Source organism: Poeciliopsis prolifica, unplaced genomic scaffold (assembly GCF_027474105.1).
Source record: "Poeciliopsis prolifica strain line A6 unplaced genomic scaffold, Auburn_PproV2 SCAFFOLD004, whole genome shotgun sequence".
In the NCBI taxonomy this organism is placed as follows: domain Eukaryota; kingdom Metazoa; phylum Chordata; class Actinopteri; order Cyprinodontiformes; family Poeciliidae; genus Poeciliopsis; species Poeciliopsis prolifica.
The window spans coordinates 12,492,156-12,519,451 of NW_026562379.1; the positions used below are offsets into that span (position 1 = coordinate 12,492,156).

At 40.8% G+C, this 27,296-nt stretch overlaps 2 protein-coding genes across 2 annotated transcripts in view; both read left to right on the top strand.

Moving 5' to 3' along the window:
* The window catches only part of pik3cb (phosphatidylinositol-4,5-bisphosphate 3-kinase, catalytic subunit beta), a 52,218-nt gene extending 48,587 nt beyond the window's left edge, over positions 1–3,631 (top strand). Inside the window, exon 24 of the mRNA XM_055028540.1 lies at positions 2,025–3,631. Coding sequence (XP_054884515.1) covers positions 2,025–2,162 — 138 coding nt within the window. The 3' untranslated portion in view covers positions 2,163–3,631. The remainder of the gene's footprint in view (positions 1–2,024) is intronic.
* A 4,920-nt stretch (positions 3,632–8,551) lies between these two features.
* Positions 8,552–26,028, top strand: LOC129359270 (period circadian protein homolog 2-like). The gene is made up of 22 exons (XM_055028777.1): positions 8,552–8,694; positions 12,581–13,118; positions 13,874–13,966; positions 14,181–14,335; positions 14,413–14,534; positions 15,220–15,421; positions 15,787–15,838; positions 16,846–16,988; positions 17,751–17,829; positions 17,945–18,051; positions 18,824–18,977; positions 19,070–19,178; positions 19,263–19,530; positions 19,670–19,829; positions 19,909–20,045; positions 20,136–20,342; positions 20,424–20,669; positions 20,952–21,988; positions 22,078–22,291; positions 22,500–22,716; positions 22,798–22,948; positions 23,639–26,028. The coding sequence occupies exons 2-22, from the start codon at positions 12,688–12,690 to the stop codon at positions 23,792–23,794; spliced, it is 4,440 nt and encodes a 1,479-aa protein (XP_054884752.1). The 5' UTR covers positions 8,552–8,694; positions 12,581–12,687; the 3' UTR covers positions 23,795–26,028.
* Positions 26,029–27,296: the final 1,268 nt, after the last annotated feature.

The following is a 27,296-nucleotide window of genomic DNA, read 5'->3' on the forward strand; positions in this document are numbered from 1 at the left end:
ATTTTCTTTGATACATCCACCGTCACGGGATCGGTTTGAGACCAGTCATTTCATGACGCAAGGCAAATCATCGTGGTACATGTGTGGTATCCTGTAAAAGTATTAACTTTTCCACCTGTCGTCTAATTTTTTGTACATACCCGTAAATAAAATTTTCTACAATTGCTGTTCACACTGAATCTGCATAGCTAGAAGAAACATTCCCCTAAGACTTCCAGTAGTACTTGCTGGAACAAGTACTACTTTGTCAAATTTTTATTTGTTTAAAAAAAAAAATAAACTAAACTTGTCCACTTCTATGTTGGTGTTGCATTTAAATCCCAATAAAATACTAGCTAGAAAGTGTAGAAATTCAAGAGGGTTTAAGACTTTGTTTTGAGTTGAGTCACCTTGTCTTGTTTTTCCTGTGACCCATTAAGATGCCCTGAGCTGAGCTTCAATATGATGATGCACTATGAGTTATGCAATAGCCTGTGGCTGGTTGTGACCACAGGTAGTTGGTGCGCCCTCAGTTGTGGCTGCAATGACACAAGTTTGCAACGCTCTATAAAGAAAATAACCAGTGGTTATCCATCAATAACCACTGGTGGCACACATCAGAGCTCCAAGCTTCCTGCTCCTTGATGATGTCCATCCAAATTGCTGATAGGGACACTTGATGTTAATTGGTGTAGCAGTTGTGTGCACATGCAGGCTGGCTTGTGAGCTGAGCTCATGTTGATGTTGCTGTGCTTCAGAATTCATGCGGTCTACTGATGACGCATGTGTTGCACGAGCAGCGCAGATTCCCATGGCAACGGCTGTCAACAGCAGTATATCTTAATGAGGAAGAATGGCCAAACTCTGAGGCTGTGGCAGGACAGAGTCGTCAGTGTTGAGACAGCCAGAGCGACTGCAGCTGCGCTCACGTCCAACAGCTTGACCTTTTTAACATGGAGAGGCAAGAGCTTTGTGAGGCATGTTTAACCAGCACTTCTGAGTGGTGGTTTATGTAGGAGATCCAGAGCAAAACAGCAGCTGTTTGAAGACCTGTGTTTTTCTCAACACCTGTTTCTGATCACCAGTCTTCTCCCTAACTATCGTCCATTTTCAAGTTAGCTCTGTGATGATGGAAAATAGAGGATTCCGGAGGTAATTAAATTCTATAAATTATCTACATTTCATTTGTGGAAATGTAGCTATTTTATAGAATTTTAGCCTGCTGTTTATGATAAAGTTTTGATTAACTGATTCTAATTTTGACCACAGTTTGTTAATATGATACAAACATCTAATTTAACATTTCTAATCTTGTAGATGTGATGTTGAGGAGCATCTTAATGAAGCAATCTAGACCATAAAGTGAACCTCATGTATTATGCAGATTCACTCCCGGCACCAGTGATATATCAATGCTGTTACATTTTAATGCAGCTTACAGCTACACAATGCTAAATTTAGTATCTAATACTACATTTATTTTTAGCACGTGAAATATTTGCAGAACACCAATAAACAGATGTTTCAAAATGAAAATGTCCTGCTGAAAAGTGTGTGCTTGAACTGAGTTATTGGCGCTCACCATTTGATCTTTGTCATAAATTACTTTATCGGGATCCATGAAGACAATCATCCCCGGTTCTGCTGAGGTCCAGGTTGTTTTAACAGAAATCTTCAGCATATTCTTTATATGCTTTTCTTAATCCTGATAACTAGGCCTCTCCTTACTTCTGGTATATTATCCTGTTTGTGTTATTTGTCTTAATTTTACTTTTATCTGATGGTATTTAATAACTTTAGTTTAACTAGTTTTTAATTATATATCAAATTGGTTTTAAAAGAGTGAATAGTTAAGCTCTGTTTAACTGGTTCAGATTCTGACTCCAAAGTTTTTTCACATAACTAATATACCCAATTGAATCGGCCAGTTAAGTTGAATGAGTATGGATGGAAGAAGCTGTGTGTTATTCATCATTATCATAATTATTCTTCATCATCTTCCTCACACACTCTTCACTCATTTTTCTTCCTCTTTCCCCCATCAGGACTCTCTTGCTCTGGGGAAGACAGACGATGAGGCCTTGAAGCAGTTTCGTCAGAAGTTTGATGAAGCGCTGAGAGAAAGTTGGACGACCAAGGTCAACTGGATGGCCCACAACGTGGCCAAAGACAACCGCTCCTAGACCAGCTGGAACCACCTTCAAACTGGGGGTCTGGAGAAATGTTGAGGGAATGTGTGGAAGGGGGCAGATGTGCCAAAGGGACATGGTGACATGAATATATATGTCATTTTACTGAATTAATTAATTAGTTAATTGAAGAAGGGAATCTCGCTCAAATCTGAAACCCAAGCAGATTCAAACCTGCGTACTGTAAACTGGGTAAATGTACTCTGAAATGTGTCAGTTACCCTGCAACCTCATCACCTTCTTGAACTTTGGCATGGAAACCCCAAACTTTAAAATTATGGTCTGGAATCATTTCTGTGGAATCGCCGTTGTCATTGACAACATTTGCAAGCTTTGCACAGACTGAACAGCTGGTGGAGAACCCAGCAAGAGGAACGGAACCGATTCCTGTTAGCCGGCGCTAAAACATCTGTCAGGACCTCCCCGTTCAGGTGCCTGCAGCATCATTTAACTACTGGAGTGTTTGGAGAAAAGCTGGATTCAGCAGGTGGAGACTCGAATGAAAAGGGCCACCATATTTTTGACGACACCCCAGAAGAGCATTTGGAACGACAAAGAAAATGGCAGAGGTTAAAACAGATATGCAGTTGTCCTTGTCTTGAAATACTGAACGCCACAAGCAGTACAACCTTGGACCGGTCTGCTGCAAAACTGCAAGAAGATTGTATTTGTTTTGTTTTTACTGTGTAAGAGAGATCTATGTGCCAGACTACTTTGTGAGGGAAACAGAAAAAGGTGACTTCTTGGAGGAAAAAGATTCCCTGAGCCTTCTGGTCCACAGTCTGACTCTTGCTTCCTTTGGACCTTCGAACACTGGAATGTTTTTAGAGACATACGAGTCATTTGAGTAATTCAAAAAGACTTTTAATAAACTAAACACTTCATTTTATTTTTTATTTTAATTTTTTTTAACATTGTGGAGTCTGTTGACTGTCCTGTTTGACATCTATTTAAAAGACCAACAAGCAATGATGTCAAAGCCGATTCTTTTACATGTGATGTTACAACCAAAACATGACAGCATATGTTTAATAATTTTATTGTATTTTTAATAATCTGTTTCCAAACTGAATGTGCAAACATGTGCCGCTCTATTATGTGTATTTGCTTTGATAGAAGCAGCTGTGGGCGGAGTCAGCAGCCAGGTGGAAGGGATTTGTCAGCAGAGAGTAAGACTGTGATGCAGACTTACTTGTTTGGACAAACGGTGCTCTTGCAGCATCTGCATCTGTATTCCATGTTTGTGCAATATCCAAATAGATGCTCCATATCCTGTCATCTAAATCTCTGAGTCCAGGCCTCAGCCTATGCTATGTTCATGTTGACTCCTGGTTTATGTGCAAAACAGAACCACTAGCCTTCAGAAGTTTCAAACACTGGATATCGCAAAATGTACAGGCTTTTATTGTTTTGCCTTTTTTTTTGTTTTCATAAGAGTTTTATTAAAGTTATTTTCCACAGTGCAGCATTTCCGACTGGGTGAATATTTATTTTTTTCTGTTCTGGATGTGGGTTGCATGGTTGTACGCCTTCTCAGGGCAGCATCATGGATTTTGTTTCTGTTTAAGGAGTGATGCTAGCACTTTATTGATTTCAGAGCAGAAATATCCTCACACCACTTTCAGCCTGTTGGAACAACTCCACAATATTTTGGTACCAAGCCAAAGATGGGGGTATTTATATTAATAGATTTGCACGTCGTGATGGCAGTTGCTCCCTTAGTGTAATTTTATTAACTTGTTGCTAAACTGCACAAACAATGCAAGAGAAAATAAAGGGAACATTCACTTTGACAGGGCACTTGCTTTGGTGTTTATAGTAAACGGTGCACAAACAATGGTTTTAATGTCTTTTTAGTGTCGCAGTTTTTTAGTGTCGCAGTTGATGGAGCCTTGCAAAAGTAAAAACTCCTTTAAAATGTTATGGAAACCAAAAAAGTCACTTTTTTATGTGGTAACTCAAGGAAGGGTCTGCAACATGAGGCTCCAGAGCTGCAACTGGCTCCTTGGACTTTCCACAATGGCTCTAAATAGATTTGTCTAAAGTGAGAAAGAACCAACAAGCCCATAAAAATATAATTTTTCACATCCATCTTTTTTTCTGAAAAAGACTTTTAAGTTTGAAAGGTTTCAGTAAAATGGTCAAAGTATGACAAATTAAAACATTTTTCGTTATCTTATTTTCAAAAATTTATGTAAGTTTTATTTCTTTGAGCAACAAAAAAAAAACACTTTTTGCTCCAAACATGTTTTATTAACTGAACTGAGGGTAAAAATAGCTTTTTGGGATGTAAATGTTGCAAACCCAAACCCCTATGATATACCATAACAAAATAGTTTTTCTTTCCAAAATCATCTGAACATCTGTGTATAAGCTGCCTTTACCATGATACTCCTAAATAAAATTCAGTGCAATCAATTGTCTTCCAATGGCACTTATAGCAAGTCATCTGTGTGTTGTACATTTAGTAATTCTGTGAAGATTTTTAGAACATGAGTGAAGAAATGACAGGTCTTGGAGAAAGATGCAGAGATGTTTAATTAAACCAGAGTTTGGTTATAGAACATTACCTTCAAGTTTTACATTAAACTTCTCTAAATGCTCATTTCCTTTTTAGTTTCAACTAAGTCCATTGTACATCCATTGCTGTCAGTTTAGCACCTTTTGCACATTTAGAGTGAAATAACAAGAAGGCCTTTTACTTCAGCAGTCATCATTTATTGATTCATGCCACTTAAAGCAGCAGCAGTTTCTCAGTGTGACTTGTCTGCTCTTGGTTATGTAATAAAGTTGCCTACAAGTCCAGGTTTCTCACAGAGTGGACACAGTAGAAGTTAAGCCACTTACATTGAAACCATGACTATTAAAGAATTGAGACATCCTCAATGTAAGAGTCTTAAGGTTCACAAAAACTAAGTTATCAGCAGCCTGAGTTAATGGGTTTTGAAAAAAACAATTCTCATCTTCTACATATGGTATGTCAGACAGCCAAGAAGGAAGTCAAAAAGATGTGCTTATACTTTGGAGGTTTACAACACTGGGTGTTCTGCGTGAATTTAGTCAATTCATGTTTTCTCTCTTTGAACTGGTTGGCCTGTGAACTCTTGTAAATGTAGGACATGAGATGTGAAAATAAAACTGGTGTTAAAATACTGAACAATTTGTAGATCCAAGAGGATCCTGATACCTGATCATATATTTAGTTTTTTACCTAAATCTCTTGTTGGAGTTGGAATTTTGACAAAATTTCTCAAATTAAATATCTCTGGTGATTCAAGTGTTACATCTCTGTTCACCTTTGCAAGATGAACAGTGTTAAGTATGTTTAACCTTTTTCTCTTTACGTCATTTTTCCCACCAAGGATTAGGTGCGTCTTCAAAAAAATACTTTATGAGACTTCTGCTTAAACTAACCCAGCGACATTCCGCAAGATGTCAGAGGTTGCAGTCTGGATTCTATTGACCAATACATGTGTAAAAATGTCTGCCATGGTCTCTTAGCCAGTCTTTCACAACTTCAGCCGAGGAGCTCATGGGCAATGTCATCTTACAACATGTGGAAGCATTTCAAATCTCAGCTGGGACCTTTTGGACTGGAGATTGCACTGTTGCCTCGTTTACTCCAACAGTTAGAAAACATACATAATATCTCTAAATTGCCTTAATATGGGATTATTTATGTGTATGCTGGTTCTGACTGGTCCTTATTATTTAAAAATAGAGTGTGGCACAACAAAACAACCAAAGCATAGTTGTTCACCTGTAATTACCTCAGTGAGAAAAGTAGCCACTGATTCTGTCACCACGACAAATATTAGTTGTACTTTTCACAAATCTGGCCATCATAGAAGAGTGGCAAGAAGTAATCCATTGTTCAAAACAAGTCATAAAAGTTTTCATTGCAGCTCTGCGAGACACAAACATGCAGAAGTGGCACAAATGAGACTGATTTTAATTTCTTCTACATATACTAGTATACAAAAAATTTTCTATGTGGACAAAATATCACAGTGGACACATTAAAATTATGAAATGAGACAAAGTTTTTGACCCACATACAGGACTGTATGTCTAGAGAAAAACTAACACTGCTTGTCACCCTGAGCATGATGCCCCCACGAAGGAGAGAGAAACAGTGGTGGCAGCATCATGCTGTAAGGATGTTCTTCTTCAGCAGGAAGAGTGAAGGTGCTCTGAGCAAAAGAGTATTTTCTCGCCTCTGCAATTTGACCGAGTTTAATTTTTCTGAAGACAAATAAGAAAACATTTTCATCTCTCAATGTGCAAGAGTAAAGAAGCACTCCAAAAGATTTGCAGATAAAAATTTTTGATGCTACATTTCCCTCGATCCATTGTGGAAGTGTGGTCATAAGACTCCATGCCCTTTGTTGATAAGTGAATTTGTCAAAACAGAAGCCACAAGATTGCAATGCAATGCAATTAATACTTTGTTACACAAATAATTGTTGAATTATCAATCATGACATGGTTTTATAGTCTGTCTGCAAATATATACTATTCAGATGTAGGCTAGAGGATTTCTGGTTATGTAATTTTGGCCATTATTAATAAAAAGCGATCCACACCATGACTAAGTCTCCTTCAGGGAACTCCACCTCCCTACAATATCTCCCTTCCAGCAGGTGAAGCATGTAATTCAAACGAAAAGAGGGGAAATAGAAAAGCGAGGGTGTGATTCATGAATCAATCCCAATTTACTGTGTTTTTATATTATTCCACCCACACTGACAACAGATGACTGGATTTGTTGCTGGTTGATTGGGGGGCTTTCATGTGTAACTACCCCACAAGGAAAGACCAAATATAGCAGCTGATGAAACATCATCATCATAATACTACATTGTTGTTGAAGTGGTTGGCAGGGAGCTGAATGTGAATGTGACCGACTTTGTTCTCACTGGTAAATTTAGTTGAGCATCATAAAGTAATGAGCTCGGTCTGTTGTGGCTGAAGCATCACCTCAGCGCGTGAGTGAAAAGCTGCCTCACTTAGCTGGCTCTTTGCAGCACTCAAAAAACTCCGAACCTCGAAACAGAGAGCCACTCTGCTGAGGCTCTAGTATTGTGACTACCATGCTGGAAACAGTGCAATGTGTGCTCCAGATCCTTAGTCACTCAAAGCTAATTACGATGATTCAAGTCTGGCACAAAGCAAAATCTCACTCATGATAACAACTTCAAACACACATTTCTTCTTTTTTTTTTTTTTTGGGCCGATTGTGACATTTCGCAAAGGTTTCAGTTCAACAATAGTTTTTATCTGTAATTTGTTTGTAATGTGTTATCTGTAACGGTACCCTCACTCCACTGTGCCCATTAGTCCAAAAGTCTTACATTTGTACCTTACAAAAATGAAGTTTCCAATTACTTGCAGCATGTATGTACATCTGTCATGACATTATTATTTCTCTGGATCATTTTATACCCCCATTACATTGCTGTTTTCTTCCTTTCTATCTGTGTTGACTGTGTGAACAGACAATTTTATGTCACTGTCATTAAAGTATGGCATATACCTCAGGGAAGTGACAGGTAAGTATTTTCATAAACTGTAGATCAATTATGGATTGGTAACAAAATGCTTACATCTCACATGTACATTTGGAAACTTTTTTGTGATACACTATGTTCCCACTGATTATGCTTCCAATACCAGTTTTGTGACAGATTATGACTCCACATCAAATAGCTGCTGATCAATATTATTGATTGGAGTCATAAAGTCATATATGATAGCATTAACACCATTAATTTTGGTGTGTGTTCATTCTTTGGCATACCAAATTTAACAGTGCCCCGTCTGACCACCCTTTATGAACCTCTGCAAAGTCAGCTGTGACGCAGCAAACGGTTAGAAGCGGTTGGTAAGACAATACCAACCGGCATTAAAACTGATTAAAAATAATACTACTAATCAACTAAACTAGAAGTTTATTAACATGCCGTTTAATGGAGTCATTTTGTTTCATACACTATTAGCAGATTTTGTCTATTTTGGGATTCACAGTTCTTTCCAAATGACACATTTTGCATTTATGTAATTACAAAATGCAAAATGTGATATGTTTGATACGTTTTTTAAACCCAACAGTTCCTTGCAGTCGTAACTACCTCGCTCCTACGCGCTGTGACACACTCAACATGAGATTCCACGTGCCATTGCCGCCTTGTTTATATAAAACGACGGACAGAAATCTGGACCAATGAGCTGCCGCTATTGCTGTTCCGTAATGCTCTCCATGGAAACCCTAAGTCAATGACCAATCGAGTCAGCCTGAAGGAGGAGCCCTGAATTGAGGTCGCGAGTCTGCCTCTCTGATTGGCTGGTGGGTTGCTGTCTTAGAAAGCCGGGGAGGAACCGACCGCTACCGTGTCAGTCAGTCTGAAGCTGCTTTCCCATTGAGGAATACTGGTTGCCTGAAACTTATATTTTATCAAACTGCAGGTTTGGCTATTTTTTGTCCTTGGACACGGGAGGAAAGGAAATTTTCACATCAACAGCACAGGTTGGTTATCTTTTGTTTCAACCTCTTAGTTTAAGACTTGTGCTCAAAAAATAAGTTGCATAACAAAATACGTATGTGCGCATGCGCGAAATTCGCGACTGCTCTACTTTTCGTTCTTTTATCACAAAAAATTATTAGTTTTCGTTTTCTGTCCGTTCACATAGCACGAAGCAAGCATGTTTTAGTCGATTAACACGTCCGATGCTAAAAAGCGCTTTATATGTGGCTTGTTTTTAACGATATCTCCACTTTTACATAACTGTGTCAGTGTACCGTGCACTGGATTGCAGGTCAACGTGTGTGTGGATTGTGAATAGCAGGTCATTGGGAGCTAAGGAAGGGAGGGGTGCAAATATCTAATAAAAACGCAGTTTAGCCTTATTTTCTCACTTCGAACTTCTATATGTATTGATCATTATGTCATACCTATTTTTCACTTGTTGAAACATTGGGAGTGCCAGATTTGGCTCATAAAATAGAAAGTGTATATGTGTAGTAATTATAATCTGATCTTTTTTTTCGACTTTATGTGGTAAATGTACACATCATATCCTCAGATCTTCTATATTTAAAGATGAATAAATTTACCAGAGTTTTATTTTAATCCAGTTTAGGTTGATCACAAAGGCCTGCTGATAAAATGAAGATGAGATTCAAATATTGGTTATATTAAACATGATCTGGGTATTAATGCCATCTCACTTCGAGAGAGCCAACAATAAACCTTGAGCTAAATTTTAATCATGATATAAATGCGATATTAACATTACCACCAAGCGTTTTTCATTTAGGATAAATACTAATCATCTTAGCTGTGTTACAGAAGTCATCAAGCATCAACAAATGTTTTTTGATATAATATCAAAGGCTCCACATGAAAAAAAATAACCTAATTTTACAGTTAATCCACTTTTATCAACATTCCAGTAAAGAAACAAGAAAATGAACAATAATAGGAATGCCTTTGTTTCCTTTTCAAAATTTTGTGTTGCTCAGATAATTCAATTCTTGCCATTTCTGTTTAAAATGATGTGCAAGAATGCACGCCTTAACAATGAGTTCTGAGAAAAAGGAAAGGAAGACATGTGGTTTTATGAAACAGGGCTTCCAGCTTTGTTGAGCTATAGCACAATCCATGTGACTGGAGCCAAGTTGTATAATGCCAGAGATCTGTGCTAGTGTGCTTGGCTGGATCAGCGCTCACTCTGAAACCGTGCTCTGATGAAAGCAGTGGCGCTTCACTTTCATTGTGTCATTTATTTTACTTTACTTGCTGCTTGGAGAGTTGTGTCTTTGTATTTCATGAGATGCATCTGAAAGGACTTTAAAGGCATTTTTCTTGAAAGAGGCATTTTGCTTATTTTTGCCTGGTGGGGTTTTTCTGTGATATTAATGGATTTCAGTCTTTCTGGTGAGGTCAGATCTTGCATCTAAAAATTTTGAGGTTGTTGAAAATGTAACGTTATCCCATTTGCTTATGCCGTTTAAGGTTTGTGGTTGACTACGTTCATAGATTTTTGAACTATAAGTGAGTGTGCTACTATGAACATTATGAAGGATTTAGATGTTTAGATGTTTTTAATCAATTAAATCCACAATTGTAGAGACATTTAATTAGGGAAATAAGTTACTTCCATTGCAAATCTGCTGTTTTTCCAGTAACATCACTTTTTATATGATATTAACCTAGTTTTTTGACTTATTTCTGGACTTAACTACTTTTTGAATCAATACTTCTTATGGATACAGCAAATCATCTGAGTGACTCTATGATATATGGCTCCACAGCCATAACCCATGTCCTGTAAGTCTGTTAAAACATTATATTTCTTCTTAAATTTACAATATAAAAAGTTGCTGATGTACTTCTTATTTAGCCACTACCTTGTTGTGTCCTAATTTGCTGATGTCATAACTACTAATGTCAAGACTCCTTGCTCTCTGATTGGCCGGGTGCATCAGCCAATAGGAAATCCATCCGAACAACTAGGCTGTTTTCACTCTCTAAAACCTATCAGCTGGTAATCTTTAAAGAATAAGAGTGAGTGTGAGAGGTAGCTATAAAACCTGTCAGTTTCTTTTTATGCCTCCAACACTATACTAAAAGAAGTTGCATAAAATTGGCTTATGTAAAGTGTGCAAAATAGACAAGCTGCTGAATGTGCACGCTTACATAAATAGCTGCAACCTGATCCAGGCCAGCAGGAGAACAGTGAAATAGTCGGGATTTGGCTTCAGTACCTGCTGCCAGGGTTTCCCGATCGGTCCTGAACGGACATAAATAGCTCCTGGTCTTTTTCGCAGAGGAAGATGTGGGAAGAAAAGCAGGGGGCTGAAATTTATTGCTGTTGTTTTTATCTTTGTCATTTCAGAGAGCAGGTATTTGACTGAGACTTTTGCTGGAAGTGGCCTATTTAAATATTATGATTAAGAAAAAGTAGCTGTACTTCACCTGCTGCGTGGAGTGTTCTGAAATCACCGTATAATTTCAACAATTGTACAGTGAAAGTTTGTAACAGAAGGCTCATTTTCCCTGTTTGATTTTCAGCTAATTGAATGATGAATGTCAGATTGTTCATACTTGCCGGTTAGACTAATTAAAGCTCAGCTGGCAGCATCTACACAACTTTACCAAAAAGAAAAAAATAAAGCATTTCCCAGCATTCAGGCTGGCATACATGTTTTGTGACATATCAAATATTTGTGTTATTAGTTGCAGGAAAGAAATTATGATGCTACAATTTAAGTAACAGGACAAAAAAGCAACAAATGATGAAGCTGGCTCTGTTATCATGTCAAATTCTGATAACTACAGTTGTAATCATGTTTTCTGTAACATTTATGGTTTTAATTTTGAGGACAGAAATATGGACCAAGTAGCTGTTAAATTCAATTTTAATTTGGTTTATTGGGCTATATCTCTAGGAGGGGAAGTGCTGTGTTTACATCAGTCTGATTAAACTACTGGTTGAATGAAGATGCCAGAAATTATTCAAAAAATCATCGGTTTCCTTGAGAGGGCGAGTGCTCCTTCATATTTTCAGAGTGTTATTTTCATCCCAGTGGACGAAACTTTAACATTTTGAGCAGATCACAGTGGTGAGGGGCTTCGTTCCTCTGGGAGAGGTTAAATATGAACCTGATGGTTGCCTTTCTGTGTGGGAAATGAAGTGAACATTACACTGTTGTTCTCCTTTTATCAAGCTCTCTCTGTGTCGCGACTATTTATCCAGATTCACTCAACAATCACAGATTTTGTGCAGACTTGCAATTTTCTCCAATTTTTGTAGCTTTCCCATAAATCTGACCAATCACATGAACTTTTTGTGCATTACTTTCTTTTCTGACCAATCACTGCAACTTGACTGAATTTTGACCAATCCTCTTCAACCAATTCTAATTTAACTTCCTGAACCTACCAGATGAAATGCATGTGATGTTTCCCTCCTTTTTTTCCTGTTTTTTTTTTGTAAATTTTATATTGTGTGTACAGCTCATCTTGACTTGAATGAATTAAGGTATTTGGAAAATGTTGTATGCACTTTAAATATTAACAGTTAAAATCCTGTCTCTTTTTGGGAAGAATATGTGGATAATTCTAACATTTTGTAACAAGATATTGACAAAACTAAAGCTTCACAAAAAATGTGCAACTTTGAATGCAGCCTTTTGAAAAAGGAGGGAGGGAGTGTTTTATTCACTGCTTGCTCTTTTAGCGATGCTCGGATCAAAGGGAATCTGCTATAGATTTGGTGGATGGTTGAATTGATCCCTATTGATTGCTTCTCTTTTCTCTTACTACTGATCTGCTATTAATAGAAACGTACTTTGCTGTTCAGGATTTGGATAAGTAATTTCATCTTTTTTTTCACCCCTCCTCCCTCAGATTGCACCTCAGCTGCTGAGACATCAACTCTATTTCCATCCCAATGCCATGCACCTCATGGTATCGCCATGTGGAAAGTAACCTAGTCTTGCATTTCCTGCCAGTTCATGTCTGAGGACAGCAACCCAAAGCTCTATAGGTTCTCCACTCTGGACGGCTGCAAACGGAACCGCGAAGACCAAGGCCCCCGGCGTGGCTCTATGAGCAAACTCCACCGCATGGCCAGCAGCTACAGCGAGGGTTGCGGCCGACAGGAACGGGTGGAACTAGAACCCGAGCTGGGACTGGCGTCTGAGGGCAGCGACAGCAGCCATGAGCACCCAGCGACTCTCGGCTCCCCGCACAACGACAGGACGCGTCAGCGTACGCCTCTCCACGAGGACGTAGAGATGGGTGGTAGTGGCTCAAGCGGCAGCGGGACAGAATCCCACGGCAACGAATCGCACGGCAATGAGTCCCACGGCAACGAGTCAGTGGGCAGTTCGAATGGCAATGGAAAGGATTCTGCTCTGACGGAGTCGACAGGGAGCAACAAGAGGTGAGGCCTCATTAGATGCAGCAAATCACCACGGGGGCCGAGACCGACCAGGTCACGGAAGTGAGGTCCGTCGGAGATCCTGCAGGGTCTTCTCTCTTGACTGAGTCAAAAATCTAAAGTGAGAAAGCCAATAAATGGAATTACGACATATTTCATTGTTCAATTTGTTTGAACAAGATAATTAAACCTTTTAAGAAGTTCATTAGTTCAGAGGAGTCAAATAAACCCGGTTCAAATTTGTTCCTCTGCAAGAATTTTCAGATTATTTTTGTAAATTACATACATGTCCTTTCCACAACCAGCTTTAATTTGCTGGAGGATAAATTGTCTTAGAAATTATTCCAATAAACAATAATACTGTTGTTTTGAGACCATTTTCAGGTAATATGTTGATAATGACATAAAGTACATCTGTCAGATCAGTAAACTTTGATTTTGTAAAGAAAAATCACTGGAACTGGAAGAGATTTTAAACATCCGAAGTGAAAGAAATAACCATAAACAATAATTTTTAAAAAAACAGTCCAAACCAACAAAATAAAATGTATTACAATGTCTCTGTAAACAAAATTGCCCTTTAAAAATATGAATCATCAGAATGAAAATGATCAAGTCATTTTAATTTATCATGCAATTAACTAGTCAATTGCTTATCCCCGCTGGGTCTGTGTTTCAACCACTGAGCTGTCAAAGTTGTTTTTAAGAGCATTTCAAGGTTTTCCTTGAATAACATGTGTTGTTCTTGTTGGTTACAGCTCCAACTCCCATAGTCCTTCACCCCCGAGCAGCTCCAACGCCTTCAGCCTGATGAGCTCTGAGCAGGACAACCCCTCAACCAGCGGCTGCAGGTCAGTATGGGGCTCCGTCAGTGCGCTACTTCATGCAGGATTAGCTGCCTGTGTGGCTTTTTCTTGATGCGCTGTTCTAGGAAGCCCATCATGTTCATGTGCGTTCAGTCGTTCCCGGCAGCTCCCCCTCTCATTCCGCCTCGTCTTAATGACATTTGTGGTGAGACCTTGTCATTTCTGACACCTGCACATCTTTCTCTGTCACGTCATGCAGCAGCGAGCAGTCGGCCAAAGCCAAGACTCAGAAGGAGCTCTTCAAGACTCTAAAGGAGCTCAAGATGCACCTGCCTCCAGAAAAGAGGAGTAAGGGCAAATCCAACACTGTGAACACGCTCAAATATGCGCTACGGTGTATCAAACAGGTGAAAGGTAAGCCTCAGTCACATCAGCATTTTTGTTTTTCATCAGCATTTCAACATTAATATTGACATGTTTCGATTTCACAGCTAATGAGGAATACTACCAGATGCTGATGATTAATGACAGTCAACCACCTGGCTTCGACGTGTCTTCATACACCATTGAAGAAATTAACACCATCACTTCAGAATACACCCTAAAAAACACTGTAAGTGTGACACATCACATCAAGCCAGTGGGTCCTCAATGTTAGCTGAAACAAAAAGCTGCTCAATGTCGATCATAGCACTGATCAGTCGTGACTACAGAAGCGTTTTGAGAACATTTTACTGGAAAGACTTCTAAACTCTTAAGGCCTTAAGGCAAAACAAGTTGTTTTGTTTTGGGGTTAATCACTATTCTGATTGTATTGTTTTTTCAGCAAATTATCTAATTCATTGTTCTCTCCGTAGAGAAGCACAGGTTTAATAGATTCAACTTTTCAGCTTCAGATTTGAAGCAAAGTTACTTAAGTTATTTCTGCACTTCCCAGTGAAGTTATTGACTTCAGAGTCACAGCAAAAGTGGAGGAAGTTGTCTTGACTTGCTGTTTGAAGCAGCCAATCAGATGTCAGGGTCTGCCCTGATCCCACCCATTGGGTTTGATGGATGAAGTTGACAGTTTAAATTAATCCATGATGTGCTTCAGGATGACTTAATTTATTAAATCATTAAATATTCATATCTGGTTGTCTAAATAAAATCAAAACATTTAGTTGAGAGCCATAGAAATAATTCTACATTTAATAAATTATTTCTGTATTTATTTCCAATTATTGACACATTAAAATAATAATTTCATAAGTTTTTATTTGGCTACAGCTTACTAACAAAAGCTTCTGTTCCTCTTCCAGGACATTTTTGCCGTAGCAGTGTCCCTCATCACCGGGAAGATTGTTTACATCTCCGACCAGGCCGCGTCCATACTGAACTGCAAGCGGGAAGTTTTCAACAACGCCAAGTTTGTGGAGTTCCTGACGCCTCAGGACGTCAGCGTGTTCTACAGCTTCACCACGCCGTACCGCCTGCCCTCGTGGAGCATGTGCACCGGCGCAGGTACCAAAACGTAACGACTTGCACTGTATACTTAGATCATACATTTCCAATGCCAACAAATCGCACGTTGCAGGTCCACATGAAACACAACCCACCTGGCCAGGCTGTGAGAAATGAATCCACTTCTTTCACAAGCCCCAAACGCCCACACAAACACATGCCGATGGAACACATTGCTTGGAATTAATTAGTCAGGGCATTTACATATTTGCCAGCACATGCATCTGTCATCTAGACTCTTAATATACACACCGGGGAAGTCAGAAGCTTCAACATGTAGTAAAAAACTCTCAGTTTGGAATGCTAATGCTCAACAGACTGGAAGCAGGAAAATAAAATGTTTTCTTGACTCTTTGTCTCTTCAGAGTCGTCTCCCACGGAGTGCATGCAGGAGAAATCCTTCTTCTGCCGCATCAGGTGAGTGACAAAGATTACAGCTGCTCTGATCCATAGTTTTCTGCTCAAAACAAACCTTGAGTCAGCGCAAGTGGAGAGAAGGGGGGCAGCAAGTTATTTGAAAATGTTTTCATTTATATCCCCACCTAGTGGCCGCTTCTGTTATTGATTAGGGTATAAAAGTGAGATTTTATGTGTTGCAATTGAAAATTGTCTATAATCCATTAAAGATGCTTTAATTCAACTTCAAATATGTAATTTGGGAGAACTTGTAGCAAGCCTCTTTAGATTTGGGCTGAAACTATTTATTGTGATAAATCAGTTAATCAATTGAAATAATTATCAACTAATTTAGTTATCAAATAATCATTAACTGGACTATACAGACTCAGAAGAAGGCCTTTCATTTAGACAACAACACCCCCAGATCTGTAATTAAGCCAAAACTACAAAATTACATACATTTTGCATTATAACCTTCTCTGTCTATAAATACCTTCTAGCCAGAAAGTGGCCATTGCATCTTCACCTGGTTCCAATAAAAAATAAAATAAATTAACCATCTAGTTACCAAAATTCAAAAAGTAACCCAAAGAACAGCTCTATACTGTATTGTTGTTACATAAAGCAGAAAGTGCTGAGCTATTCCCGCGTTAATGTTAGAAGCATTTTTTAGCTGCAGATGCATATTTTGCTACAAACAATCAAGTGTTCAATAAAGGAATAGCGTTATTGCACTTTAGGTGATAAAATGTGTTTTCTTGTTTGAAAACAAAAATTGACAACTTATTTGTTTGCGTTTTTAAGTATTTTTATTATTTTATTAGCAGGATTAAATGACTTGATGAAAAATATGGATGACTTGCCAATTTTTAAAATCTGATTAATCGCCAGAATAAATGCTAAAATAATAGTTAGTTACAACCCTTCTTTAGTGTTTTGTGCATTTTAAAATTTGTTCATTTAAGGTTTTGACTCAAAAAGTGACCAATGAAAAGCTTGACTCCAAACATGTGTTGACGTCACAGTGGTGGGAAGGAGCGTGAGGGGGATCTGCAGTACTATCCTTTCCGGATGACTCCGTACCTCATGAAGGTTCAAGACGCTGAGCTGTCTGAAGAGCAGTTCTGCTGCCTCCTGCTGGCGGAGAGGGTACACTCTGGATATGAAGGTGAGAACTGAGCTCCTATCAGTCCCTCTGACTAAATATCACATAACTTGTTGCTCAGTTTTGTGTTTAATCATGTTGAACAGATGCTGAGCCTTATGTCATGCCCTAAAAACCAGTTCATATAAGATATTAAATTACTTAAACCCCAGATTTCTTGCAATGATTAGCTCAAGTGACTTTGAGCCATAGATTACACTGTCTTATGCTGCCTGGGCAAAAAACGTGGGCAAAAAACGTGGGCTGTGCTAAGATCTCTGGTTGCTGCAGTGGGTCAGGTCTAGGTTCAGCAACAGTATGTCCTCAAAGAATGAGGTCAGTTGACTACCTGAATATATTGAATGAGCAGGTTATTCCATCAACAGATTTTTTTTCTTCCCTGATGTCATGGCCGACAGTGCCAGGATTCATCAGGATAGAATAGTGAAAGAGTGGTTCAGGAAGCATGAGGCATCATTTTCACATATTGTGAAAAGAGTCCAGACCTTAATCTTATTGAGAATCTTGAGGATGTGCTGGAGAACACTTTGCACAGTGACCCTACTCTGCCATTGTTAATGCTAGATATTGGTTTAAAATAATAATGCAATATCTTGTGACATTGCAGAAGCTTATTGAAACAACGCCACAGCAAATGTGTTCCGTAATCAAAGATAAAGGCGATCCAACAATCTGAATGTGTGACCTCTTTTTTTCTGTTTGTTTTTGGTGGCAAATTTTTATTTTGATTTCCAACCAATTGTTGCTGTTTTCCTTTTTGTGTAGCTCCCAGGATTCCTCCAGACAAACGGATTTTTACCACCACACACACTCCTAATTGTGTGTTCCAGGATGTCGATGAGAGGTGGGTGAAAGTACAAGGTTATGAAGTACCTTGCATGTTTTGTTTTTCTTAGTTATTTTCTGAAGTTTTTTCGGGCCGTACTTTCAAACAGCTGTTTTTTTTGTTCGCTGAGCAGGGCGGTGCCTCTGCTGGGATACCTCCCCCAAGACCTGATCGGGACGCCCATTCTGCTCAACCTGCACCCGAGTGACCGGCCTTTAATGCTGGCTGTGCATCGCAAAAGTAAGGAAGCACTTTTCGGAATTTCTGAAAGTGAGATTATGCTGATTATGTTAATGCATTAATTTTGATTAACTGATTACATTAATATTTTTTGTTTAAAAAAATTCTTTCTCAATAACTCACTTTAAAAAAAAATTATATAAAAATCCCAAGCTAGAACCTATGTTGCATACCTCTGGTACGCCCAGAAAACTGACCCACAAGCAACATCCTGAAGCAATGTTTCTCTGTTTCTCTTTCCAAAACAATCTTATTGGAAACTGGACTAAAGACCATTGATAAAAGTTGTGCAAAAAGGAGTTAGCCTATCATTGAAGTTATTCAAGTCTAAAATACCACCTTAAGGCAAAACATGTCGCAGCAGCAGAAACATCCCCAAAAGTAGTTTTTTAAAGGAAGTCACATGAATGATCAGGGGTTTAATACTGAATGAGTGGAATAGGTCTTTGGGCCAAATTTGATGGATGAAATATGTATGTAAAAAAAGAATAAAAAACTCTTCAAAAAAAAAAAAAAGACTTTGGTCCAGTTTGAGGTTCAGTTTCAATAAAAAAAGATGTTGTGCAAAGGAGAATGGATCTGAATTCTTAATGATGTTTTAGATTACTATATGTAAAAACAATATTCAAACATCAATTATGCACTGTTTTCATCTAAGAAATGATAAAAGATGACTTGAAGATTGTGGTTGTACATAGGTATTGCATGTAGCTACCAAGTTTGAATCCAGTAAGTTGGAGAACTCATGTTGAATTTAATCACTGTGTTGCAGTTCTGCAGTACGCGGGTCAACCATTTGATCATTCCTCGATCCGTTTCTGTGCAAGAAACGGCGAGTATGTCACCATCGACACCAGCTGGTCCAGCTTTGTGAATCCCTGGAGCCGCAAGGTGTCTTTTGTCATCGGGAGGCACAAAGTACGCATGTGAGTACCTCCCTCCTGTTGGTTCAAATGTGGAAATTATTTACTAATCCATATGCAAGAGGCAGATAACCTGACATATCTGTGGTCTTCAGGGGGCCAGTAAATGAAGATGTTTTCGCAGCACCAGCTTTCCACGGAGGGAAAATGATGGATTCAGACATCCAGGAAATTAGCGAGCAGATCCACAGACTGCTTCTCCAAGTATGTCAAACACACACTTTCACGTTATCTCTATGCACAAATGGAAAACCTTTTCCCTTCTTTTAACGGTATGCTTCTTTGCAGCCGGTCCACAACATGGGCTCCAGCGGCTATGGCAGCTACGGCAGCAACGGTTCCCATGAGCAGCAGGTGAGCATCAGCTCATCCAGCGAAAGCAACGGGAACATCCCAGTAGGGAACACGACAGAGGAGACGAGCAAGACCAAACCATCCAGGACCTTCCAGGAAATTTGTAAGGGAGTCCACATGTTGAAGAATCAGGACTCTCAGGTCTGCATGCGCTCCTCGTCGGTGTGGCAGCCCAAAACCGAGCAGAAGAAGACCAGCGACGGTAAGTTCAGTTTCAGGTCTAAATACAAAACCACTTTGCTGAAATGATTAATGATTGTTAACCTCCTTAAATTTTAACGTAAATTGAAGTTTGGGTACAAATGTCTTCATACACTTGACATCCTGTTCTCTTCGTTCAGGGTCATCTGCAGCCCAGAGGAGTTCAGGTGGGCGTGTACGGGACGCCGCCCCCCACTCACACGTCAGCAACAACACTGGAGCCAACATGGACGACTTCACCTACAAAGACCAGACTGTGTGCTCCTACCAGCAGATCAGCTGCCTTGACAGCGTCATTAGGTGTGTGGCCAGGAACTTCTGCTCCGTCTACCTGACCTTTGAACTTTGCGGATTAAATCATCCCTGATTCTTCCTGTAGGTATCTGGAGAGTTGTAACGTCCCCATCACAGTGAAAAGGAAGTACCAGTTCTCATCCAATACCACGTCGTCCAACTCGGATGACGACAAGAAGGGGTCAGAAGATGGTATGCAAGTGCCTCAGGGGACACACCCAGGTTTGAAGACTTTTAGTAAACACTCAGCACCCTGTTTTAATCCACGTTTTACTCAGTCTCACTGTATTCATCCCTCCTGATCTCCCGCAGATCCTTTGATGCTCGACACCCAGCCAGCCCTGTCAAACATGAAAGCACTTAAGAAGCCACCAACTGGGGCAACTGCTGTGGTGGGGGGCACGCTGGCGCCCCTCACTCTGCCCAGTAAGGCTGAAAGTGTTGTCTCTATCACCTCACAGTGCAGCTACAGTAGCACCATTGTTCATGTGGGAGACAAGAAGCCTCAACCAGAATCTGGTCAGTTTCCAACTTTTTAAAACTACTGTAAAGCCAAAATCAACTCGTCTGACGGCATTCTCCATCTGACGTTTGTTACAGAGATCATCGAAGACGTTGCAGAGAGCCCTGCTCCCCCCACTGTGCCAGTCAGTATGGTGTCTCCACCCAGCCAGGAGAAGGAGGCCTACAAGAGGCTGGGGCTCACAAAGGAGGTGCTAGCAGCCCACACCCAGAAGGAGGAGCAGGCCTTCCTGAACCGCTGCCGTGAGCTCCGCAACGCCAGGAGCTTCCAGAAGGAATGTTCCTCATGTCTCCACAACCAGAGAGGCCCAGCTAACGCCGAAGGTACGTCATGTTCAGTATCGGGCTCAAACTTAATCTGCAGCCTTCATGCATACACAGTTAGCATTATGTCCAGAGTCAACCAGACGTTGCTGTGTCTTTTGTTGGGATTTTATCTGGTAGACCAAAATGATGTGAACAATGGCGTCGATTTCCTGCACCGTTTTATAATTGTAGTTTTAGTAATGGCAGTGGAAGAAGCGAACAAAACTGTTCAGTCCATGTTGGCCATGCTTCCAAAGATAGAATCAACATCAACAGCCATCTCCTTGCACGTCTCCTCAGATTCAGCTGGTCAACAGGGAGTTTCCAAACAAGGCCCATCCCGACCAGAGACGACCACCAAGAAAGGCAACCGCAACAGGAAGTCCAAGAAACCACGGATGAAGCATCCTGACTCGTCTGACAGCGCCGTGTCCAATCGCAAACCCCGGCCCCCTCTTCAAGGTCTCAACCAAACGTCTTGGTCCCCGTCTGAAGCATCCCAATCAGCTTTTAACGTCTCCTACCCCACCATGGTGCCTGCATATCCACTGTATCCCCCAATGCCTGCCGCACCAGCTCAGGCGTCCCACCCCGATGCGTCTCAGTCCTCCTTTGGGGAGGGGCAGAACGCCCAAGCCCCCCCCACCAGCACTCCATTTCCCCCTCCGATTGTTACACCAGTGGTGGCTCTGGTGCTACCCAACTACCTTTTCCCCCATATGGGACAGTTGAATCAGATGAGCCAGCTCTGCGCCGTGCCCAGACCAACGTTTATCACAGAGCAGACCCAGCCCCCACCGACTTACCCTACCCAGCAGGCTTTTCAGACACCACCATCAGCGTACCCAATGCAGACCCAGCTCTCCTTCACCCCGCAGCAGCCATTCCCAGTGCAGGCTCCCTTTTCCCCCCAGCACCCATTTCAAGCTGCGCAGGCCCCCTACACTACCCAGCAGCCCTTCACCGCCCAGTCATCTTTCCCAGTGCAGACACCCTTTGTGGCCCAAGCCCCATACCCAGCACAGCCTTTGCCCTACACCATAGCCTCTGAGCCCCCCAAAGCTCTCACAGCAGAACCCAGAGAGGGGGCAGCTTCTCGCTCCTCTACCCCTGCCTCTGGGGCCCGGGAGCCCACCGCCTCCCCTCCCCTGTTTGAGTCGCGCTGCAGCTCCCCGCTACAGCTCAACCTGCTCAGCATGGAGGAGGGGCAGCGCTCACTGGAGCGGCAGGACAGCACCGCAGCCCAGGCTGTGGGTCTAGGCAGTGGGGCAGCGGTTGGGTCGGGGGCAACAGGAGACAAGGGTGGAGCTGCAACCAAGACTGATAATCACCAACAGGTGAGAAGCGTAGAAAGCGCAGAGACCCCCTGAGAACTTCGTCCTGAGACTGAAAAGTGTCCAAACTGACCTTCCTTTGTTTATTTCAGCTGGAACCCAGAGGCAGCGGGGCTCACAGCGACGGCAACTCCTCGTCCTGTGACCTTCTGGACATCCTGTTACAGGAGCAGGAGGACGCTCACTCTGGAACTGGGTCAGCCACCTCAGGTTCCTTGGGCTCAGGTCTGGGTTCAGGTTCGGCATCAGGCTCCGGATCCAACGACTGTCGGACCTCAGCTAGCGGAGCGTCTGGCAGCAGAACAGGTGAGCTGAGAAACATCCAGGTCCTTTAACCTCAGGAGAAAAATATATGCAGTTCTTAGAAAAACTCTTCTGACCTGTTCCACATTTTTGGTTGGAGTTTTATATGATAGACCAACACTAAAAAGGTACAAAGGTAAAAGGTATTTTTAATCCAATACCCCTAAATGAAACTTATTTTCCGGCCTTCTCGATTTCCAACGACTTGTAGGAAGCAGCAACACCAGCAAGTACTTCGGCAGCATCGACTCTCTGGAGCAAGACCTGAAGGGAAAAGGCAAGATGAGGAACGAAGGCGGCTCAGAGAGCAGCAAGTCCGCTCAGGGGGAAGGGGAACATTTAATCAAATGCGTTCTGCAGGAGCCTCTGTGGTTGCTCATGGCCAACGCTGACGACAAGGTCATGATGACGTATCAAATGCCATCCAGGTGTGTTACTGTTAGAGATCAAAATGCTATGATCTTTGAAGTCTGCGGTTGGGTTTATTTCAACAACTGCTTGCAAAACAGGGACATTCAGAGGGTGCTGAGGGAAGACAAGGAGAGGCTGCGGCAGATGCAGAAGACTCAGCCTCACTTCACCTCAGAGCAGCGGCGGGAGCTGGTGGAGGAGCATCCCTGGATGAGGAGAGGAGGCCTGCCCCCCGCTATCAATGTGAAGGTCAGGATCACACACGGCAGTCTGCCTTACCGACAGGACAGAGGGCTGAAATGATTGATAACATTAGTCCATTATTGAAATAATTGTCTACTAATTTAGTACTTGATTAACCACTGAGAGCATACACTCCCAATAAAAGGGTCATTTGCTGAATAAGAGTTGCTAACCTCCTTAAATGTTGCAGATTTCCTAGCTTATTGATCTTTAGTTTTTTTTTCAATACTGCAAAATAGGCCTGATTGTATTGAAAAAAACCACGATTAATTATTTATTGACGTAGCAATCGATTAATTGTTTACAAAAATGCCACCTGTTGGAAAAAACCCCCATCACATTCAAAGCAATAAAAAAAGCCCAAACTGTACAAAAATACATTGATTTAGCATTTTAGATAAAAACACATTTGTCTGTAGATATGTTTTAGCCAAAACTTCTCAAGTGGAGTCGTTTTATCTTCACCCAGCTCAGATTTACTAAAGGAATGCTTTTTTTTTTCCTTATTAAAAACAGGAATTGAATATTTGAATATATTTCTAATATTGTATGAAAAAAGATTCAAGTGGCTAAATAAAAAATCTGTAGAATGCACAATTTCTTTGTCTGATAATCATCAAAATGATTAATTGCTAAAATGATTGTTAGTTGCAGCCCTGTCTGACAGAAACATTAACATTGTGTGTGTGTCTTTAGGAATGTGTGTACTGTGAGGACGCTGCAGCTGGACCCATAGAGGAGGATCTGCCCGACATGGACATGGGTGATCTGGGCGAGGATTTGGGCAGAGACACCCAGAGAGGCCAGAGCCAATCAGAGGAGCCCAAACCTCAGCCGGACCCTGGCTTCTGAGGGGCCAATGAGAGGCGAGCCGTGATGGTTCGTGGACCTTTAAAGGCATATACACACTCTGGACGTGCCTAAAACACACACACACACAACAAAAAGACGAGCTCAGTGTGGCCTCTGAAATTCTCAAAGAGGTGTGCCAGTTGTGTGTGTGTGTATGTGTGTGGATGTTGGACCATGCACAACAGCAGTTCCTAATTCCCCCATGAGGGGCGGTAGTAGAGCTTTGTAAGTTTTGTAGCTGGGACCTACCTATAGTATTTTTTTCTGTTTCAGACATACACAAACTCACAGTCTAAAAAAATCTCCTGTCTCGTTTTTTTATTGAACCATTTTCATGTCTTTTGTCAAACACAGGGCATTTATTCTGATACAGGTGAAACTGATGCTTAGTAATATATAATTTTTTTAAAGATGTTATTTTTACAAAACAAAAAAAAAAAAGACAAAAAAAATAAAAATCTTGTGAAGCTCCACAGCATTCCTGTTACGGTGCTGTGCTGCTCCTCGTCCTGTTTGTGTTTTCCTTCAGACCCGCTCCCATCAGGATTTACCAGAAACAGTCGACCTCCGTTGGTTTTTGTGAGCTGCGAGTCTCACAGTTGTGTATCGTGAATAAATTAAGATTTTTCTACAACCTTTGGACCTGTGTGAAGTATGAATGCTTACAGCGGTATTAGCACTTTACTCAAGAGGACGACTGGTGTGCTGAGTGAAACTCCCCTCAGTGGCGACAATCTGATATTTATTATAATAATATTACTATTTTTGGAAGGTGGTAGATCCAAAATAAATATTTTAGCTACACCAAATTAATACTGCTATGAGATAATATATTAACACTCTAAGTATGATTGCAAGCACTACGGATCGTTTAACTTTGACACTGAAGCACATTCCGTCAGTGAGAGTTGTCACAGCTTGAAAAGCTGCCGAAAAATATGTTTGCAAATGGAAACAATCAGCGTCTGAAAAAAGATGCTTTTAAATAAAGGTTTTCAAGAAAGAGGCTCAGTTTACAGGTGAATTTTGTAAAGTTATATTTGTGCAAACCCTCAGCCTACAGCAAAAAGTCTTGAGTAATTTTTTCATCATGTTTTAAGTGATGCATCACTACAAACACTGTAAACAAAGAGGTTTGGCGTTATGCACAGAGATTTCAGGTCAAAACCCCTGACTGTCTTTCTCCAAACTATATTTTTAATTAATGCTACTATGGTTAGCTGTGTGTGTGTTGCAAGTTAGTTCTAGCTGTGTTCTTTGAAAGCTGCGGTTCAGATCAGTGTTTGACTCTGAGCTGGTGGGAAAACATGAACAAGTGTAGCAAATCAGAGGAGCGCGTTTCCCTAATGGGAACTGCTCCTCTCGCCATCGTTCAACAGGAAGTCACAGGAAACTGTGAGCCTCGCAGCTGGAGCAGTATAGGACACAGGAACAACTTTGGTGCTACAACGCAGAATAGCTGTGGCCCAGTGAATGTTACACAGACTGGACCAATAGCTTTGTTCATGTTTCTTCAGTTTCTTATTCTGTTTTTTTTTTTTTTTCCTACTTTTCTATTTTCCTTGTGCGTGTTTGAGGTTTTCTTTGTGTGTGTGTGTGTGTGTGTGTGTGTGTGTGTGTGTGTGTGTGTGTGTGTGTGTGTGTGTGTGTGTGTGTGTGTGTGTGTGTGCGTGTGTGTGTGTGTGTGTGTGTGTGTGTGTGTCGATGAAGACACACAAAAGCTTTTGGGGACGTACCCTACCTCTAAGTAAATCCTAGGTTACTATGAGCAGATCATAGGATGTGTGTGAATGTAGGGAACAGAGCGATGAATGTTTCATAAGAGTCTCTGAACGTGTTTGGACTCCATGCTTCTGTCCCACTGAGACGACGCACAGAAAACGCTAGCAACCATGGCAACCGTACTGTCTCTGTCTCTTTATTGTTAATTTATTTCTGTTCAGTTTATTTCTGAAGGGGCCTCCAACATGTACCTGTTTGTGAAGGATGCGTGAACATCAGAAGAAACTTGAGAAATGACGCTGTTCAGTATCTGGTTGATTGTCGGGGCCCCGCTCCCTTTGCTCTGTAAATGCACACATGTGGTACCTGAACACAATGATGTTTATAGTTATATAAACTCTCATTTCCATTGTATGAGTTTGACGTGTATTAAATTAGCACACAGTTCTGTGCATTTTTGTAGCTCAAATGTTCAAAAGTTCAATCTTGTAATAAAACGTTAATAATGGAAACGTTGTGACTTTTATTTTGAGCTTCATGTTGTCATTGCTCAGCTCATCTCTAAATATAAATAGGAGTGTCCCAAATCAGTGGCAATTTAGCTACCTACAAACAAAAACTGTTTGTAGGTAGTTAAACTGCAGGGTTTCAGACATGTGACCCGGATGACGCCCGAAATTCAGATGGAAGTCCAGAAGTGGATTTCTCCAGTTCAAAACAAAGCAAAATTGATCATAACGAGAACGCTGATGCCTTAAATAGGCTGAAACAGACGAGGCATCTCGAAAATATTGGTGTATATTCAGGATATGATCCATATTGTCTTGGTAAAAAAAAGACTTCTCTTATAATATTGGGGATTTACCGGGTGTCGACACCCGGTAAAGTTTACAAAGTGATCTACATCACTAAATATCTGGAGCTCCAGACCTCATATTATGCAACGAGCCAGATGACTGTTTTCAAAAGCCTGGAGAATTCAGTTATTTAGTTTTAGGTTGGGTCAAATTTAGAATCATAAGAAGCATGAAATGGCTGTCGACTTGTTTCTGCTGGGTGAGCAGTAATCGGGTTGGAGAAAAACTCAGATCATTAACCGTTTCAGATCAGGGTACAACTCGAGCCTTTTCTGTGACAAAATAGAGCATTTATTCACCCATAGCAATTGAGTACAATTTTAAACTTTAAAAGAGGACATTCCTCCAGAAAGCAACTGTTTCTCAGTAGCTGAGAGTCCAGGTGATGTTTTTTTTTTTTTTTGCCAAGTCACAGAAATTACAAACCATAAGATATCTTTAAAGGAGTGAGACTGGTCTGAAACACAAAGACTGTTTGCCAGAGCATTCTGGAGTGCTCTGACCAACAGGTCAAAGGTCAAAAGACACTGAGTTCGAAAAACAAGTTGATCTATGGACTCCTGAGGCGCGAAGAGACAAAACTTTGCCAGGATCCAAACAAGACATAAACGATGAACAAAAATAAAAAGGAAAACTATCCAGAGATCAGGGGAACCTCTTTATGATCAGGCCAAGATTTCCTTGTAATTTGAACAGTGTAATAAACCAAAGTCCAGCCTGCAGAGCTTTATTCCTGAAGCATCTGGAACAGATGAATACACAACAGGAGCAAACACTTTTATGACAAGACTACAGACCGCTCGTGTGTGTGTGTGTGTGTGTGTGTGTGTGTGTGTGTGTGTGTGTGTGTGTGTGTGTGTGTGTGTGTGTGTGTGTATGTGTGTTTTGGTAGTGTGATTGTCTCAGTTCCTAGGAAGCCCTCA

Bases quoted from the DNA above. Each gene is read 5' to 3' on its own strand.
- LOC129359270 (XM_055028777.1), top strand. From the start codon at position 12,688: ATGTCTGAGGACAGCAACCCAAAGCTCTATAGGTTCTCCACTCTGGAC. The intron at 13,119-13,873 runs GTGAGGCCTCAT...TGTTGGTTACAG, and splicing joins TCGACAGGGAGCAACAAGAG to CTCCAACTCCCATAGTCCTT. The intron at 16,989-17,750 runs GTGAGAACTGAG...CTTTTTGTGTAG, and splicing joins GGTACACTCTGGATATGAAG to CTCCCAGGATTCCTCCAGAC.